The sequence below is a fragment of the Pipistrellus hanaki genome (assembly GCF_964339955.1).
Source record: "Pipistrellus hanaki genome assembly, chromosome: 12".
NCBI lineage: Eukaryota > Metazoa > Chordata > Mammalia > Chiroptera > Vespertilionidae > Pipistrellus > Pipistrellus hanaki.
Window position 1 is genome coordinate 16,322,786 of NC_140514.1, and position 20,096 is coordinate 16,342,881.

The 20,096-nt window shown below is 36.8% G+C and overlaps 1 protein-coding gene across 7 annotated transcripts in view; it reads right to left on the reverse strand.

The window, feature by feature from the left end:
• NCOA1 (nuclear receptor coactivator 1) overlaps window positions 1-20,096 on the reverse strand; it is a 136,222-nt gene that overhangs the window by 69,348 nt on the left and 46,778 nt on the right. For 6 of the 7 annotated variants that reach the window (XM_084901419.1, XM_084901422.1, XM_084901421.1 and 3 more), the window contains exons 3-4: window positions 7,487-7,642; window positions 3,079-3,184 (exon numbers count right to left, since the gene is read on the reverse strand). In XM_084901419.1, the coding sequence (XP_084757545.1) occupies window positions 3,079-3,167 (89 nt within the window). In that variant the 5' untranslated portion in view covers window positions 3,168-3,184; window positions 7,487-7,642. The remainder of the gene's footprint in view (window positions 1-3,078; window positions 3,185-7,486; window positions 7,643-20,096) is intronic. The other variant, XM_084901420.1, reaches the window with a different exon arrangement.

The window sequence follows — 20,096 nt, forward strand, 5'->3', positions numbered from 1 at the left end:
AAAAATGGTGAAAAAGGGGAAAGAGCAGTTATTAAAAAGCTCATAATTGGCAACAATTAAAATATAATTTAATGTTAAAATGACTATAAAGGTGCTGAAACCGGTGTGGCTCAGTGGATAGAGCATCGGCCTGCAGACTGAAAGGTCCCAGGTTCGATTCCGGTCAAGGGCATGTACCTTGGTTGTGGGCACATTCCCAGGAGGGAGTGTGCAGGAGGCAGCTGATCAATGATTCTCTCTCATCAATGTTTTTAACTCTCTATCCCTCTCTCTTCCTCTCTATAAAAAAATCAGTAAAATATATTAAAAAATAAAAAAATAAAAAGACTATAAAGGTGATAGCATTTACATAACAATTTAGTAAATCAAAAGGAACCAAGTCAAATCATCAAATGTATTTACTTACATAAAACAAAATACCACATATCTCAAAACAAAATCAAATTTTAAAACTATAACAATCACACATTCTTTGTCTTTTTTGCCTTACATTATTAAGGTATTAGTCCCATTTTATTGAAAACTCTTACAACTTTCACTGTTGGTACTTGCAGCAAGATTTTTGACAAGTTCCACACCAAGGCATTGAAAAATAGGCATGAAGAAAATGAATAACCTACACATTTTTATATATACAGGCTGAGCAACTTGATAGTGTTTTGAAGCACATCTGCTTTTTATGTTAGAGAAACTAATTAATATTAGACTTATCAGTATATTCAGTCTATAGTCTGGACTGATCTGTTTAAATCTGTGGGTCTTACATGTCAACACAAGTAAATTGGATTCACTTGGTGAGGCTCCCAAATCTGTTTTTCACTTTAAATTTTATGTGAAAATGAAGTGCTTAAAACTACTGTAGGGTAAAAAGAAAAAGAAAATTGATAGAATGGGCACGGTAGGCAGACAGAAAGGTGACAGAGGAAGCAAGAAGCTAAAAGTAATGAAATAATGAAGTGTCTATAAAATGACCTAAAAATGAGACTAGGAAAATCTCCACAAAATGAAGTAACTAATAAGTGAGGATAGAAAATGAGAGTAGATATATTAAAATAAAGTCAAAACTGAAGGAGGGGTGGGGATGACAAAAAATTCTACCTTAATGGAAAAGAAGGCTTTTTTTATTACTTCGGGCAACCTACATTTCTCCTCTCACTTACCCACTTCATTTCCATTTATATTGCTTACATGCTAGTTAATGCTACTGTGAGTTAACTTCCTGTGTATCTTTTTTTCCTTCAACTTACTAGTTTTTTAAACAAATGCTCCTACACTCATTATGTGCCAGATAATCATGTACCATATCCCAGAGAAAGTGAGACTTAGCCTCCCATTAGCCAGAAAACAGAAAAGGAGACAGGCCATTATCACACTGTGTTGACAGGACTGTAATACTAGAGAAGGGCATACAGATGGCTCCTAGGCCTAGGAATGAGATGTGTAAACCTAGTGGCAGGGAAACGCTGGTTTCCTGAAAGAAAAAAACTCCAGCTCTTTCAAAGACATAAAGTGAGAGTGAAAATATCAATAATACTTCAACATGCCTGAACTACAGATATAAGAACCCAAAAGGGCAAGAGATGAGGTCCTGGCCAGACCACAGGGCTCTTTCGTGCCATAATAAAAGGCGTGATATATAACTTAAAAGTACAAGTTCAAACTTCCTGTCATTTATTAGCTATGTAACCCTGGACATGTCCCTTAATTTAATTTCTCTAAGCTCCAGTTTCCTTATCTCTAAAACAGGGATAATGAATGACATTACCTCCTAGGGTTTTGTGAGGATTAAGACGATGGCATATATAAAATGCTGGGCAGTGTTCCTGGCATATACTATTAGCCCAATCAATGTTATCTGTTATCATCACTCTGATTATGATTATTTTTTTCAGGGCCATGGGAAGCCCAGGAGGGTTTAAGAATGAGTGTCATGCCGGGCTCAGTGGTAGAGCGTCGGTCTGCGGACTGAAAGGTCCCGGGTTCGATTCCGGTCAAGGGCATGTACCTTGGTTGCGGGCACATCCCCGGTAGGGGGTGTGCAAGAGGCAGCTGGTCGATGTTTCTCTCTCATCGACGTTTCTAGCTCTCTATCTCTCTCCCTTCCTCTCTGTAAAAAAATCAATAAAATATAATTTAAAAAAAGGAAAAAAAAGAATGAGTGTCATGACCAGATTGGTAAGCTTTTTGAAGGCAGAAAACATGTCTCACACTTCACTTATATCTTTATAACACCACCCACATGGTGCCAGTTGAAAAGCAGGCATTTAATAAACACTTGTTGAGTTGAATTGGAAATGTTGAACAAGCAGAAGGCACAGCTACCCACCATTTTAAGATTAGCACTTTAATCCTCGTTCTCTTAGAATAGTTATAGAATGGAGAAGAGAAAACAGAAGGAGATACAAGACATCTCACCCCAACAAAGAATTACTGAGAAACTCTCCTGTCCAGGGTGACTATACACAGGGCTGGCAATACCTGAGGTCTAACATGTGCTCTTTATGATTCACTATTTATAAGAAATGTGTTGTGTTAGGAACTAGGGATAAAATGGTGAGCAAATTCAGATAAGTGGTAGGGAAAATCTGGTTTCCTGAAAGGAAAAAACACCCAGCTCTTTCAAAGGTATAAAGTAAGAGTGAAAAATATCAAGTTAAAGGACCTACAAATGGCAGCTTAGTTTGCAATGGAAAAGCCAAGGATTCATGAATAAATCACATACACTAGCAAAATCCAAATTATGGATCAAAGCTATACAAAGATGTGAGACAGATACAGGAATGGTAGACATTTGACATAACAGTTAAAGAAGAAAAGAGAAGGTCCCCTTTAAAGAAGTAATGACCAAGCTGGCATCACAGAATCTCTATGTGATGACTACAGGAAATCTAGAGGGAGCAAGCTGGACTGAGGGAGTAGCATATTATAAGGGAGCTGAGGAAGGAAGAGAACCTGGTAAGGAGGCAGGACTCAGAGAAGGCCAGTAAACTTGGAGTAGATGAAACAAAAGCTTTAAGGTGGCAACGAAAATGATAAAGCAGCTCTGCCAGAAACAGGCCAAGAAGAGAGGGTTCCTACCTTGATGCCAGCGTGTCACATGGCGATCCTTTTCTCTTGTGTGAGTCTGGGTTAGCAGGGTCGGATGAACTGTCCCCGAGGCCACTCATGTTGAAAAACTTCACACCTAAAAAGGAAGGACAACAAAAAGAAATCTATCCTAATGAACTTGTCAACCACAGGGGAGGAGGGAGCTCCCTTATGTTAGGAAATACCTAAACATTGTAGTCATTGTAATCAATGAACAGATTAATGCAGCCAACATAAAGACACCTACATCTATACAAAAACAGAGTAGTCACCAGCTATTTAGTGTTTCTATACTTTTTTCCTGTATCTGTAAAAGAAAATTAATAATCCTTTTATGAAATCATAGAGATTAAGATTAAAATATTATTAGAATAGAGATACAGATGATGTTTCTAACTCTCTATCCCTCACTCTTCCTCTCTGTAAAAAATCAATAAAGTATATTTTTTAAAAAAGAATGTTTATGATTTTTTTATGGTTAAATCTTTTCTGAAATCTTTCATAATGCTTTATAAATTCTTCCAACAATTGAAATCCTGTTCCCCTGTTTCCAATGGGGGAAAAACACACCATACCCTGACCTTCCTGGTTTAGAAATTAGAGAACATCTCTTCTAATTTTGAAAAGGTAAATAACTACTATTTTGCAGAAACTGCCTACTGTATTTCATAGTACTATGGAGACACAAAGACTTGTTACAGATATACAACTGTAAATATAAATAATATAATCTCATAAACCAGATAATTTTGAGCAACAAATAAATCTGGATTTAAAAGGAGATTCCCGCCCTAGCCAGCTTGGCTCAGTTGATAGAGCATCAGCCTGCAGACTGAAGGGTCACAGGTTTGATTCTGGTCAAGGGCACATGGATGGGTTGCGGGCTCAATCCCCAGTAGAGAGTCTACAGGAGGCAGCCGATCAATGATTCATCATTGATATTTTTATCTCTCTCTCTCCTTCTCTCTTACTCTCTGAAATCAATAAAGAAATGTATAAAAAAATTAAATTAAAAAAGGAGCTTCCCATACTGAACTACCCTCAGACTACTGGCTATTGATATTTGCTAAATTTATCTAAGATTTTGGGACTCAGGAGTCATCAGACAACAATTCAAGAGCAGCCAGCCAGGCAGGCCTACCAAAATAAGAGAGCCAATAGTAAGAAGCTGGGAGAAAGTCACCAACAATTTGCTGATGATTCAGGTATGAACTGCTTTCTATTTACACAACAACAAACAGATAGTGGAATGCAAAACCTCTGATGAGTGATAGCTGTTCTTTTTGTGGAATGGTTTTATATTTGGCAGTTAGGGTACTTAAATAAGGTTCATTAAGAAATGTTGGTTTCAGGAAACCAATTTGCATATCACCTTTTAAAAAGAGGTAAGGTTTCTAAGTAAAAGTACCCTGTTGATTTAAAAAGACTTGCTAAATTATACCCAATCTCATGCAATCTCTAGAGAGCAGTTTTCGGAACTAGAAACCACATCTATCTCGGTTCAAATAGGGGAGGCTGAAGAAATAGGTCAGTGCTTTTATTTCAGTTGATTTATACATTTCCACATAAGACATTTGTTACTCATCTCCCAGATTTAGCTGACAACAGCATAATTTGAAAAATAAGTAACAGTTAATAAACAACTCTAATAATAGGTCATTTTGACAGCTGAATTTTTTTAAAAAGAAAATGTTTCTCAAGGGCCCAGTGGCACAATGGATAACACGGACTATGGATGAGAAATTTTTATCAAACAAAAGTCTTCAGACACCTGCAGTTCTCTGAAAGAAGTTTTCAATTTTCTCTTTTCATTTAGATGACAATTGAAATCTTTCTCTTGTTAAGAAAGAATGGGGATTTCAACAATTTTATTGTCCTTTTTTTATGGTTAAATTTCCATTGTTTGATATACCACATTTTGTTTTTGTAAAAATCAGATGATGGTCATTTAAGTTTTTCCATTTGAGGGCTATTTATCAATAATACTGTTGTAAACACTTACATGCGAATTTTCTGTGTGAACATGTTTTCAATTCTCTTAAGTATATACCTAGGAGTGGAACTATTAGGTCCTACTGTAACTTTCTTAACTTTTTGAAGAACTGCCAAACTATCTCCATAATGGTTGTACCATCTTAAATTCTCACCAGCAATGTACAAGCATTCCAATTTCTCCACCTTCTCACCAAAAGTTACTTTCAGTTTTGCAATTTTATTTTTATTATACCTATTCTAGTAGGTGTGAAATGATATCTTTACACTTCCATAATCACTAATGACATTGGTCACTTGCATATATTCTTTGGAGAAATATCTATTCAAGTCCTTTGCCTATTTTTTAAAAAAATGGGTTACTTGTCTTTTTATTGTTGAGTCATAAAAGTTTTTATATTTGGGTACTAAATATCTTGTCTATTCCCACTTTTGCTGTATAAAATCAGTAGTAACGAAGAATTTGAGAGGACCAAAATAACAGAAAAGTTCACAAAAAATGTAACCCCATGAATATGCATTTATTAAAGGATGTGAAAATGTAATATAGATTTTATGTGTTTTATATGTATTAACTCAATTATTCCTCACAACTGCCCTATGAAGTGTATATTATTATTACCTCCACTTCATAGAGGCACTGACTTAATTCAATAGTTTTATCTGACTAATAAAGAAACTATGGTCTGATGGTGATGACAATGATAATGACTAACACTTTTTTTGGACTTACTATTTGCCAATCACTGTTCTAAACATCTAGCTTATTTTAGGTACTCATAAACCTTACTAATTAATTTACTCATAAACTCTGAGATAGGCCACATTATAATCCATTTCAGAGATGAGAAATCTGAGGCATGGAGGGGTTACTTAATCTGTCCAACATCACATGTGACAGTGGTAAAAATCATTCTTAGGTAACTTGATTCTAGAAACTGGCTATGCTTTAACTTATATAACTAACCTACAGTCACATCTACAATAATAAAAGAGTAAGATGCAAATTGACCGTACCTTCGCAACGCCCACCAGTCAACCAGGAGTATGCAAATCAACCCAACAAAGATGGCGAGTTAATTTGCATATGCAGGCATCTTGCAGCCAGGGGCATTCCATACCCCACCACCACAACAGGCCTCTGGGCAGTGTGGGAAGGTGGTAAGGTGGCTCAGGGCCAGAGTGAAAAGGCGGCTCCAGCCAGAGAGAAGGCGGTGCCAGCAGCCAGGGGAAGGAAGGCCCATTCTTGCACGAATCTTCATGTATTTGGCCTCTAAGTAATTGAGAAGTAGGAAAGCTAACTATAGATTCCCAAGTTTTGCTTTTGCCTCTACACTAAAATGCTGACAAATTATACCACATCTAAAATCCCTGGGTTCCCAAACACATCAACAGAGAATCTTTGGTCCAAACATAACATAGAAATAAATAAAATTGACCATATTTCGAATCCTAACTTATCTTTTATGGTCATAATATAAATCCAATTATTTCCTGTAAGATGTGAATCACCTTAAAATGCAAATATGTTATTCCTTCAAAATCAAAAAGTTCTACCTTATAAAACCTTAATTTTTGTCCAAAAATATATAAATCTTAGATTCTAAAATTATATGAATACTTACGAATAAATACACAAAATTCCTTTCAATATTATTCAAATCATCTTTAGGGTCTACTTTCTGGAATTTTGAGCTCTTACTATGTTTTGACAAAATTTCCCCTGAAGATATAATTATAGGCTTTGTTCTCCAGATAAGGTTCTTGGTACCAAATCCATGAATCTCCAAAGTCCCATGTCACAGTCTCTTCAGAAAGGAGCACAGATGGAGAGAGACAGGCTCAAAATGAGTGCTGCTGTCCAAAAGAGCTGGCCTGCACTCTTCCAAAATGTCAATATCACGGGAGTCAAAGAAATGTTGATAAACTATTTCAGGTTAAAGGAATCAAAGATATGTGACAACTATGCCGTGTGTGATTCTGGATCAGACAACTGATAAAATTTTAATATGGACTGCATATCCTATATAATAAAAGTCTAATATGAAAAAAAAAATCAATTGAACAGCAGAAGCACCAATGGAACAACTGGTAGCTATGATGCACACTGACTACCCTGAGGCAGAAGCTCCACACAGGAGCTTCCCCTTTCTCTTTCATAAAGTCCTGGTACTTATATAACACTCCCTTACTGAAGCCTATATTAATTTCAACGTGCATTGAAGCAGTTTGTAAAGTGTAATCTAAAACTTTTTGAACATCTCAATTAGAAATGTCAGCACATGTTTTATGATAACCTTGAAGCTTCTCAGATCATATATTTCCATAAAAATAAGTCAATAGATAGTCGTTTTCTCCATACTTTTGTAGAGACGAAGCTCTTTGAAAACAGAGCTACAGTTCTTACCTGGGAGACCTCTTTGTTCATAATGAGTCCTCACAACAGGTAGGGTCAGGTTAGTGCTCCTGAGGTTAGCTTCCAGGGGAATGGGGTGAAGATGTTCTCCAGAGATGGCTCTAATCTCTTCACTCTCACCTCATTTAAGGACAATTATGCAAAAGACTAAAGCAAAGGAAAAGAGAAAAAAAAAAAAACAGAGGGAGGTTAGATTGTCATTTTATTGTTTAAGAGATGACAAAGGTCAGAATGCTAGGTAAAGAAAATATATAACCTTTTAGGCTAAATGGAAAAATATTTCCAAAGACAATGTATAAAAGTCTGACTTCACAGTTAAAGTCTTTTCTGGTGATTAAATAAATATTCCTACTTAACATTGTAACTTGCATAATACCTAATTACATTCTGCCCTTAATCTTTTGAAAGACCCATTTATATGCCTTTAACTTTTTTTTTTTTTTCTGGCTGTATTTATACGTTTATTCTTTCCACTTATAAATAACTAGAGGCCCAGTGCACACATTTGGCACCAGTGGGGTCTCTCGACGTGTCCTGCGAGGATTGGGCCGAAACTGGCGCTCCAACATCCCCTAAGGGATCCCCGATTGCGAGAGGGTGCAGGCCAGGCCGAAGGACCCCACCAGCGCACAGTTAGGGCCGGGGAGGAACTGTGGGAGGGCTCCAAGGCATGTCTGGCCCGTCTCACCTAATCCCGATTGGCCGGACCCCAACAGCAAGCTAACCTACTGACCCCTAGTAGTCCGTGTGCATCATAGAACTGGTTTAATGGTTGAACTAACAGTTGGACACTTAACCTATTAGGCTTTTATTATATAGGATGATTTTTAAAATATATTTTTATTGATTTCAGAGAGGAAGGGAGAGGGAGAGAAATAATAATGATGAGAGAGAATCACTGATTGGCTGCCTCCTGCACCCATCCAACCAGGGATTCAGCCGGCAATGCTGAGCATGTGCCCTCACCTGGAATCAAACCATGACCTCCTGGTTCATAGGTCAATGTAGGTCAATGCTCAACCACTGAGCAACACCAGCTGGGTAACAAATTAGACCAATGGGGAATGCAAAGTCATGATTTGTGCTTAAAAAGGTGCCTGAACACACACACACACACACACACACACAAATAAAGTCTCAATTTATATACAGTGCCCAAGTTCAATCAAACACTGAGATGCTGTGATTTAAGAGAAAAATAAAGAGATTTTAAATACATTATATGTATAATGTATTTAAATATATATTAAGGGTGAAAGATAACCTTAGGAAAGATGAGGACTGAGTTCCATTATTATAATTTTCTAAACGTTTACATGTTTCACGAAGACAAGAGTGTTTCAAATATCATATACCAGACAAAGGGTAGGTGGGTAAGTAAACCCTCCCTGCCTCCAAGATAATGGGAATCTCAGTAACGACTCTTTCCACCTCATGATGGAAGTGGCATGCATGGTTAAAAGAGGAGGAGGCTGGGATAATGCAGGAAGGGGGAAGGAAAAATTCTAGCTTGGTTATTAAATGAAAGATGGTCTCATGAACCCCAAGTAGAATTGTTTTTCAAATATACTGTTCTCATCTCTTACCACTAACTCACAGAGGTACTTCAGTGGTAAGGTATTTCTGAGTTAGTGCTAATCAGTCTAAATTTCATCTCATGTAACCCTTACATAGATCCCCTGAAAGTCTTGCATATACTAAATTTTATAAAGCAAATATTATTCTTTATATGTAAAACTAAAACATTTCATTGAATGGAATCCTACTGTGAATCATTCTTTTAAAAATTAATCCCATCTTAACATCTTTTGTATAAATTTTTTTGAGACGAATATATAAAAACAAACACAAACAAGAATTAAAATTAAAATTGTCCATACAGACCCACACATTGAACCATTAATAATAACTTGACCATATTTGTTGTACATGCTCAACAAACCAAATTGTATTAAATTTAGCAATATCATTGGAAATAGGAGACCCAATTTAATGCTAGTTTATTATAACAAGATGAACTGAGTCTGCCCTAAGACATTTGTGTAGTAGTCTTAGTTTAGGCTAACTTTGATCTTGCTGGGAAGGAGTTTAAAGAATTTCATAGAAAGGATAAGAATTTTACCTGGGAAAACTGTAATGAGCAAGAAGTACTGAGGAGTTTGAAGAGACAGAAAAGGCAGATTGTTTGGGGGAGAAACAAGAAAAGAACAGGAAAGTCTGAACAAAAATATTTAAAGGCAATTTATAAGGAAGTATGTTTTGCTAGATGATACAAAATATAAACTACTTTCATCATAACAAAAATTTTAGGAATAGTCTACCTTATTCATCACCAAAAATATAATTTTGGCATTATACATTTTGTTTTTGCTTGTTTTCTTGTATGGAAAACATCTTGAAGAGAGCTTCAAGGGCAGAAAAAACTACCCTAAAGATTAAGGCCAATTTGCCCTCTTTCTCACAATAATTACATTATGAAAATATGCAGGTGGTTAAATTGAATGGCATGCATGGTTAAAAGAGGGTCAGGGAGGAACTGTGGGAGGGCTCCAAGGCATATCTTATCAAAAAACAATATATTTTGTCAACTAATGAGTTAGTGAACTGGTAAGTACAGATAAAAACAAGGTCATAAGGAAGCCAAGGTTTATGGGTCTGGACCCCTATGATCCATTGACTGTTCTATTCCAAGTTCACATGTGTATACCTTTCAAATGAAAGTCGCTGAATGGTCAGTTAAGGATAGAAGAGAATATGAATAGATGAATGAAAAGTCATCAGTACTACCACTGGCAAAAGTTGAAGTATATGTCCACTGATTTTGAATCTAAGGTCATATTAACTTGTGGAAAATGGTCAAAGAACCTTCAACAGTTTGGAAATTAATGCTATTTCAATCTTATGTAAGTTTGCTCAAGAAGGTTCACCATGTAATTTTAAGTCTAAAACAAACCCAAGTGAATACTTTCCATGAATAAATTAGGGACTACATTCATAAAAGAATTGCTACTTAACATGCGATTATCTCATTTTAATGATGCTTAAATTAAAGCAATTAAACAATTTACCAGAGGAAAAGAATCTAAAAGGTCCTGTTAATTGTTGACCATAATAGAAGAAATGTTTGTTTAAAAAAAAAAACAAAACACAAAAAAACCCCCACAGGATCTACATATTTTGTTTAAATTCCTCTCATGTTTTAATCTAACAAAAGCAATAATGGTAACATAAGTAGTAACATCAATTCTTAATCATAATTGAAAAGACAGTACAAAATGTCTACTCCTTCCTACTTAACCATCTGGAACATGTTAAAAACTCCCTAAAAGCATGAGAAATCTGCAAGTATAATTACACTCTGGGACTATTAGCATGACATGCTTCAATAAATACTTCTAATAAGATCTGCTGATATAATAATTGGCACTAAAACGAATGCATTTTCATTATGTGGGTATTTGTTCCTACTGGCTAAATACTCGAAAAAACTGGTAAGTTGTCCCTTGAATAGAAACAAACAAACAAAAAACACCCTGCAAGGGCAAGTTGTAACAAGCTGCAGAAATAAAACAGAAGGGACAAGCAAAGAGCAAAAATCTGCAAATGCCCGAGTTCAATTCATATTTTCTCTCTCACTTTCTCCCCTTCTTCCTCTCTTCCTGCAGCCCCCAAACCTGGCTTAACTGTGTTCTTGTCAAAAGTGATCTGGTTGGGGTGAAGGAAACGTTATATCAAATCTTGAGTTGGTTAAAAGCTAGTTTGCTAAAGGTCTTCAGACCAAATCCTAAGGAAAAATATTCAAAATTTACTCTATTCTTGCCGGGACCGGTTTGGCTCAGTGGATAGTGCGTCGGCCTACGGACTGAAGGGTCCGGGTTCAATTCCGGGCAAGGGCATGTACCTTGGTTGCGGGCATATCCCCAGTAGGGGGTGTGCAAGAGGCAGCTGATCGATGATTCTCTCTCATTGATGTTTCTAACTCTCTATCCCTCTCTCCTCCTCTCTGTGAAAAATCAATAAAATATATATATTTTTAAATTTACTCTATTCTTAATAGTTTGGGGAGGTGAACATTTAGCTACTTAAGTTGGAAAGGTTAAACAAAGGAATGGACCCAACCAGCTAAGATCTTCAGGAAGATCGCGTTGGTAGCTGAGCAATGGAGGCAAGAGGGCATCTGTGACCATTTAATGCCAGCACAGTGAGCAGTGGGACTTAGGTAGTAACAGTTGGGCCGAATGAGATACTGGAATAAATTAATAAGAATTGGGGGTAAAAAAACAAAAAAACAAAAACAAAACAAGAGGCCAAATTGTCTGCACATATGAATTATAAAAGTAAGGCATGTTTACTGTACAAGTGTAGAAAATGCAGGTAAAAAGAAAAAACCACCCAGAAGTGTTCCATCTAGAACTAATGCAAAGATTTGTATATTTATTATTCTATAAATACAGATTATGGTACCATGGTGTACATATTGTTTAAGAACATCTTTTTTTTTCCACTAAAGTTATATATAACCTCATGTTATTAAATAGTCTTCTACATAGCTTGTATTGACTATAAAATATTTCTGTGTGTGTATGTGTGTCATAGTTTTTAAGCAATGCAGTAAGTAGTACAGGACTTTGGACTGTTTCTTTATGCTGTTAAAAACAAAACTATGATGAGGCATTTTTCTGGCTGAAATTTTGTTTACTTTCAGGATTACAGTCTCTAAGTAAGCTCCTACAAGCACCGAGTTTCCTGGCATGAGAGATGGTGTAGCCATTAATGCCACTTAGTCAAGACCAAGTGTGCAGGCGATAACAGATGTCTGAGGGGGAGGCTAATGAATTCAGTTATGTACACATTAATAATGAATATGACATCCACGTAGATAAGTCCAGTTGACTTCCAAAGAAGTGGGATAAAAAGATTTTTGGGATCCCCGGTAGTAGAGGAGATGAGATGACCAAGGAAAAGTGAGAAGAGAAGAGAATAAATTACCACAAAGATAATCCAATATTTAAGGAAGGGAACAATTAAACCTGGAATATCAATTTAAAAAAAGAGAGATAGCCTGGCCAGCGTGGCTCAGTGGTTGAGCGCTGACTTATGAACCAGGAGGTCACAGTTCGATTCCCAGTCAGGACACATGCCTGGGTTGCAGGCTTGATCCTCAGTGTGGCGCGTGCAGGAGGCAGTGGATCAATGATTCTCTTTCATCACTGATGTTTCTATCTCTCGCTCTCTCCTTCTCCCTTCCTCTCTGAAATCAATTTTTTTTAAAAAAAATTTTTTAAAGAGAGAGAAAATGAGTCAAGGTAAAAGAAGAAAATTAGCAAAAGTTGAGGGTAGAAGATCATAATGTCCACTTTCAATAATTGTTTTGAACATGCCCAATCACAATCCCTTTAAAACAAAACAAACTCTTAAAAAGTACCCAAAGGTAGTCAAGAGTCCCTGCAAAATAAATCCCAATAAAGCACAAATACTTCCCTACAAAGATACCAGGAATTCAATATGCCTCACCACCAGCACAATCATTGAACTCACAGGCTCTTATGCCCAGCGTGTCTACCACTCTTCCCCAACTTCATGCCATCATAGAGTATACTAGTATCCTAAGATTTATTATCTTCATACATTTCAACTCCATTTTACAAACTTTCCTAAGTATCTTTTTTTCTTTTTTTAAAATATATTTTATTGATTTTGTACAGAGAGTAAGGGAGAGAGATAGTTAGAAACATCGATGAGAGAGAGTCATCAATCAGCTGCCTCTTGCACACCCCCTACTGGGGACATGCCCACAACTCAGGTACATGCCCTTGACCGGAATCGAACCCGGGACCTTTCAGGCCCCAAGCCGACGCTCTATCCATTGAGCCAAACCGGTTTCGGCTACAAACTTTCCTAAGTATCTTTTCCAGAATTAATTTTTATAAACTTGATTTCATTTTCTCCTTACTTTTTGTACCCTCTGCTTACCCTTTAAGGATTAACAGTAGTACAAATCATTGTATATTCAATAACTAGCCATAAAAATCAATGTCCTACAGAGCAATGAAAATGAATTTTAGAAATTTAAAAGTAGGTCTTAGGACAAAAACAAAAAAGTAATATCTTAAGAAAACATATACAAAATACCTTTTTTGTTGTTGATAATCCTTACCCAAGGATATTTTTTTCCATTGATTTTTAAAGAGAGTGGAAGGGAGGGAGAGTGAGAGAGAAACATCCATGTGAGAGAGACACATTAACTGGTTGTCTTTGGTATTGCTCTAACTACTGAGAAACCAGTCAGGGCTATCCCATTTTTTATAAAGTTCAAAAATAAGCAATCAATAAACTATATTATTTAGTTACAGATTTACATATAGTAAAACTTATAAAAAAATAAAAATAACTTAGAAAATTCAGTATAGTGTTTACACTTGGGGAGAGACAAAAGGGATGAGTTGAGAAAGGCTTATACAAGAAGTTTCCATTATATTCCTAAATTTCATTTCTTAGGTTGGGCATACATAATACTGCTTAACATATTAAATAATACTTTAAAAAGTTACATTTTGGTGAAGGACAATAAATTTTTAGTGAATGAATTAAGAAGATTATAGAATAGTGTTTTATGGAGTATAACGCAAGTATTTCAAATAATTCTACTTGTTTTCTTATTTATTACTCAAGATAAATTGTCTTGATCACCTAGAGAACTATTGTTCAAGAAACTACTAGTTATCCCTGGCCAGCTGGCTCAGTTAGTTAGAGCGTTGCCCCAATACACTGAGGTTGCAGGTTGATCTCCAATGAATACATAAATAAATGAAACCACAAAGCGATGTTTCTCTCAAATCAGTTATTAAAAAACCACTGCTAGTTATTACTTTCCTACTAGAAAAGAATTTAGTTTATTTAAAACGTTTATCGGTAACCATTCAGTAAATTATAATTAATATAACTGACAGCTACACTGAAGTCCCAGTGTCCTCTTCCTGAATTTTAATTAGAGTGGATATTTTTTTTTGAAATTACATATGTAGTAACAAGGAATAATTAAGGGGGAAAGAGATAACCCTTCTAAGCAAGATTAAAGTGCATACAAAGGAAGGAAGACTTGTATTCTGACCTCTAGGGTAAGGGTGGAGTAAGGAAGATTTGTTTTCCAGAGAATGATCTCCAGAGGAATCCCAATTAATAAAACTGTCAGGAAAAGGACTGGCATTAAGATGTTCAGGAATTATTAACCATTTGTATGCCATAAGCATCTATAGACAGAAGCAGCAGACCTTTTTTAATTAAATTCAAAATATCGTGGCAGTTAACTGTTTAAATCCTTTTCTCCCAGCATTGTTAAAAATGTAGCTTCATTGACTGATTATAAATAAACAGTATTTTTGGTAACCTGAAGTTATAGAATTATAGAAAATTTATCATTAAACTGCATGAATATTTTAAATAGTTCATTCTCTAGTAACTTTGTAAGTGACAAATCTTAACAATAGCAGATATTATTTGTATTGTAAGATGGTAACACGTACTGAAACCTTGAAAACAGACTACTTGGAAATAAAATCAGTGTGACTTGATGAAAACTAAAGTTCTGAATATATATGCAATTTTCTTTCAGTAATTCAAGTTCTCTGCATACCATACATACTGTTATAAATACAATATAAAAAAGAGATTTACAATGGGAGCAGTAACAGTAAGAGGCAATACGGTTTGGAGAACACAAATTAGAATGGGGCTTGAGCAGCAGACACTGGATGCAATACTATCATTGAGAGAAGCAAGAGGAGAGAAGCTAACGCACAATGATAATAGTAAGAATATGTGGTTCTGAACCAAGGAACATCCCAATTAATGCCTAGGGAGGCTCTAGGAAAAACAAAGTAATGAAAACAAAGGCATACACAGTGTGATGACAATATAAAGAACAACAAATGGGAAATAGATCATCTCAATGCTGTCCTCAAGAAGTGACCAATGCTTTGGTGGATTTTTGAGACTGACAGTCTAAAGAAGGGAATGGGGAATGAGAAAAGAAAGGTAAATTATATGACTAACTGAAGCTACAGATTCAGGTCACCAGGGCTCCAATTTAAATAGCAGGACTAAGGCTGTTTAAAAATGATAACCATACATTAACTAGAGGCCTGGTGCATGGATTCATGCACATTGAGAGTAAATTAATTAGAAGGTGGCCAGCAGAGTGAGACTGGGTGAGATGGGCCAGACATGCTCTGAAGCCATCCTCCCATGGTCCTTCCCCAGTCGGCCACACCTGGGGCACTGCAGGGGCTTGAAGGGTGTCTACGGAGTGAGCAAGTTCCCCCTGGCAGGTGGGGTCCTTTAGCCTGGCCTGTGGGGACTGGGCCAAAATCAGCAGTCGGATATCCTTCTAGCAATCTGGGACCGCTGGCTCCTAACCACTCATCTGCCTGCCTTGCCTGATCACCCCTAACTGCCTTCCCCTGCTGGCCTGATCTCTCCTAACTGCCTCTGCTTGCCTGATTGCCCCTAACTGTCCTCTCCTGCCAGCCTAATCTCACCCCTAACTTCCCTCCCCTGCCGGCCTGATCTTGCCCCCAACTGCCCTCCCCTGCTGGCCTGATCTTGACTCCAACTGCCTTAAAACCCCTCCTCAGACCCTCCTTAGGTTCTGCCTTCAGTTAACCCAGATTAGGTTCTGATTGGTTGGTTTCTATGCCAATCAGTATCCAAAAGCTCTGCCTCCTAGGCAGCCATTGGCTCCTTGCAGTTCACCCAGATTTGGTTCTGATTGGTCAGTTTCTATGCCAGTCAGCATCTCCAGGCCTATCTCCGGGCCTGATCAGAAAGGTGGGGCTAATCAACAGCCCCTGGGGAGGCCTGAAGAAAAAGAGAGGCATGCTGCTGACCAGGCCTCTCTCTTGAGAGAGAGAGGCAAGGGCTGATCAACAGCTGCCATGGAGGATCAGACTCTGCTTCTCTCTCCAGGACTCTCCGGGCCTGATCCGCAGCCTCCTCAGCAGTCAGTACTGGGTCGCCACGCCCGCACTGACTGCAGGACTGACTTCTGGTGTTCAGTGGAGCCTTCGGCCGTTATGGTCACTGCCTTTATATATATATATATATATACACACACACACACACACACACACACACACACACACGATAGATAAGCAGGTAAAAGGGCTGTGTACAAGTTATAAAATAATCCAGATTAACAAAGTTTTATTTTAAGACTTTTTATTTCAGCCATACCTAAGCCTACAATTTGGGATTCCCCATTGGCCTCACTTTGTAAACATTTCAAATCATATACACAAGAGCTTAAATCGGACATCCTCTATAAATCCTTCCCAGAAAATAGTCTTAAATACCTCCCATTTTGAAATTCTTCAGTTTTCATTTTCATAGTAGATACTAATTACATATTTGGTGGTTAAATATGATTTACTAGAAATTTGATATGTCTGACTCATCAAATATTGAGTTTTATAAAGTTTGTAATGAAAGTATTCTAGTTATACAAGTAGAATAAAATTCCTTAATAAGAAGTATCGGATAACTGGATATTAGAATACAGTGCCTTTTACCGTATGGAATATCTACTGAGTATGCATTACTCGTCATATTCTACCTGCCCACCTTCTATATTCCCACATCACTATCAAAATTAACCTCATTCTTATAGTATCAGAATCCTCTACTGACTGGCTTCATTCTGCACATTTCTAGTGTGGATTGAGCTTGCAACCTGGGCTTGTGCTCTGATTGGTAATCAACTGTGACCTCCTGGTTCATGAGTCCATGCTCAACCACTGAGCCACACCAGCTGGGCCATTTCATTTTCTTTAAGTGAACAATCCACTTGGAGCAAGGCCTTCAATGAAAATATAAAACTTAACATATGAAATATTGAATTGATATAATGGCTTAAATTTCTGAAAGATTATAATTATGATTGGTTTAAGTCTGTTGAGCTATAATATGTATTTGCTTAGTACTTATACTACTAAGAAGAAAACTTTAAAACACTTAAAACTTACAAAAACTTTTTATACTTAAAAAATTTTTTTTTCCAATGTAAGAGTAAAGAAAGTAGAGGAACCTGATTTATCAAGGGGGAAAATAAGGAACAACTACACAATTCTGTGGAGATTAATTTATAAGATTTTATAAATCCTCTTCATAGTAAGCTCATATTATAATTTACAATGTAGACCTTTTGTATAAGCTTCTCTTAGGATTTCTCTTATCTAAAATGGGTCCCTGGGGAACCAGCAAGAAGAAATTCTAGGGTTATCTTCTGATGCAATAAAGGGAGAGGTCTTTCTAAATCTAAATTTAAGGAAAATAATGACTCTTCCTTGAGTGTCATGGCAACATCTCTATCATGAATATGAAAGCAAAATGCTTATAATTTCTGGTGTATTTCTTTTGTCTTTTTATTTAAACAACATCTAATTTTCTTAAGGAAGTTTTTTCTCCTTAAATTATGAAATCATATATTAAGCCTTTTTATAATGAATTCTAAATTACAGTTTGTCCAGTTCACAAAAGAAAAACATTTAAACACATTTATATAACCTACTTATGCAATGTGGATTCTGGATTCTTCAACATTCTCCTTACAAATTACTTAGGGACTGTCAATATATTATCATGTTTAGTTGAATAGCTACACATTTACCAGGAAATAAAGCAAATATCTGGATCCGAGTCTACAGTCATCCTTACAAGTCTAATCTATCTTCTAAATTCTTAAAAAATATATATATATATATATATATATATATATTTTACAGAGAGGAAGGGAGAGGGATAGAGTTAGAAACATCGATAAGAGAGAAACATCGATCAGCTGCCTCCTGCACACCTCCTACTGGGAATGTGCCAGCAACCAAGCTACATGCCCTTGACTGGAATCGAACCTAGGACCCTTCAATCTGCAGGCCGACGCTCTATCCACTGAGCCAAACCGATCAGGGCTATCTTCTAAATTCTTACTTCTATTTATCAGAGAATGGAGCATTTACAGTAAATTGCAAAGATATCAGTAGCAGAGTTAAACTAGAATCTAGATTTTTCGGCATTTCATTAATTTTCTAAGTCCTACTTAGAGCTAAAGATATATTGGGCGAGGCATTAAGGTACACTTCATATTTGAATGCTTCTATGCAAGGTAGCAGGAAATCAGACATAAAAACCAGGGTTTTACTCACAGGATTTGCCACTAACCTGCTTTTGTAACATCAGGTATATTACAACTTCTTAGAAACTCAGTTTTTGCCATCTGTAAAATAAAGATGTGGCGCTCACTTCCAGTCAAAATACTCACGTAACTCTACATTTATGTGAGTATACGAATGAGTAACAGAATTAGAGCAAGTCCATGTGAGACTATGGACACAGGTATGTATGTAGAAATAGAAAATGGTAATGTAAAAAAATACGATGTTTACATTTGAAGTTTCCTTTCACAGTTTAGGTTTAAACTTTGATTTAAAAGGGCTTAGTAAGCCCAGCACTTTCATCTAAATCCCCTGCATCCTCCTTTCATCCTGCCATTTTTCTAATGTAAAAGCAGCCATAGACTATACATAATAAACTAATGAGCATGGTAGCTGCATTCTAATAAAACTTTATTTAAAACAAAACAAAACAAAAGAGGGTACAAGCAAGACTACATCACACCAAAAAAAAATTCGTATAAATCACCTATAAACTAAGGTGGCAGAGTTTCAGAGTAGAAAACCATCACAAAGAAAACAATTATAAGTTATTTAAAAATTCTCAGAGACCTTTCAGCGTAATATAAGAGAGAACATAACATAAAAGAAAGTACCAATACACGTATTCAATATATACTAGGTGTTTAATAAATTCAGATTTCCTTTCCCATTTCAACAGTGGCATCCCTTAAAACAGTCTCTGCCTCCAAGCCTTACTTCCAGGAATCGCTTATTCTGGCCTTCAGACAAGAGCTGGTCTTTGTTTCTTCTTGATCCTGGCCAATATGCTCCAGGTAGCTCTATACCAAATGTTAGTCCTCCTGTATTCCTCTCCCCTCCATTACTCCAAAGCTGCAACTTCACCACCTTTTCCTCCAGAGCCTCAGACGTCGGTATTCCTATCACGCAGTACTGGCCCAGGGAAGGGGGTGAGGAAGTAGGAAGAGAAAGGAGAGGACAGAGGGTTCAGGTGGAGGACAGGTGAGTGGTAGCATGACCTCCCTTTTCCTGACTCGAACAGAAGAGCCAGGTGCTCACTTAGTGTTCATTTAAATGAAAATGTTGTCTACTCACTGGGAACACAGAACGCTTCACTTCAGGAAAAGTGCTCCCTGATGAAAGAACTCAATTCGAACGGGGAAAACAAAACAAAACAGCACTGTAAGCTTCATTCTTATGCTTTTATCTAGATCACTTTGCCTCCAGCTGTGAAACTGACATGTTTTTAAAGCTCCAAGGAGCCTTTACTAGTAACCATGGTTACGGCTACAAAACAGTACAAGAAAAGTAGGAGAGGACAGCAATTTGAGGAGAAAAACAGTGTTTCTGATTTTCATCAAATGAAGCCATAGTGACGAGGCTGGGCAAGGGCCTCAAGATCATTACTTGTCTCCTGA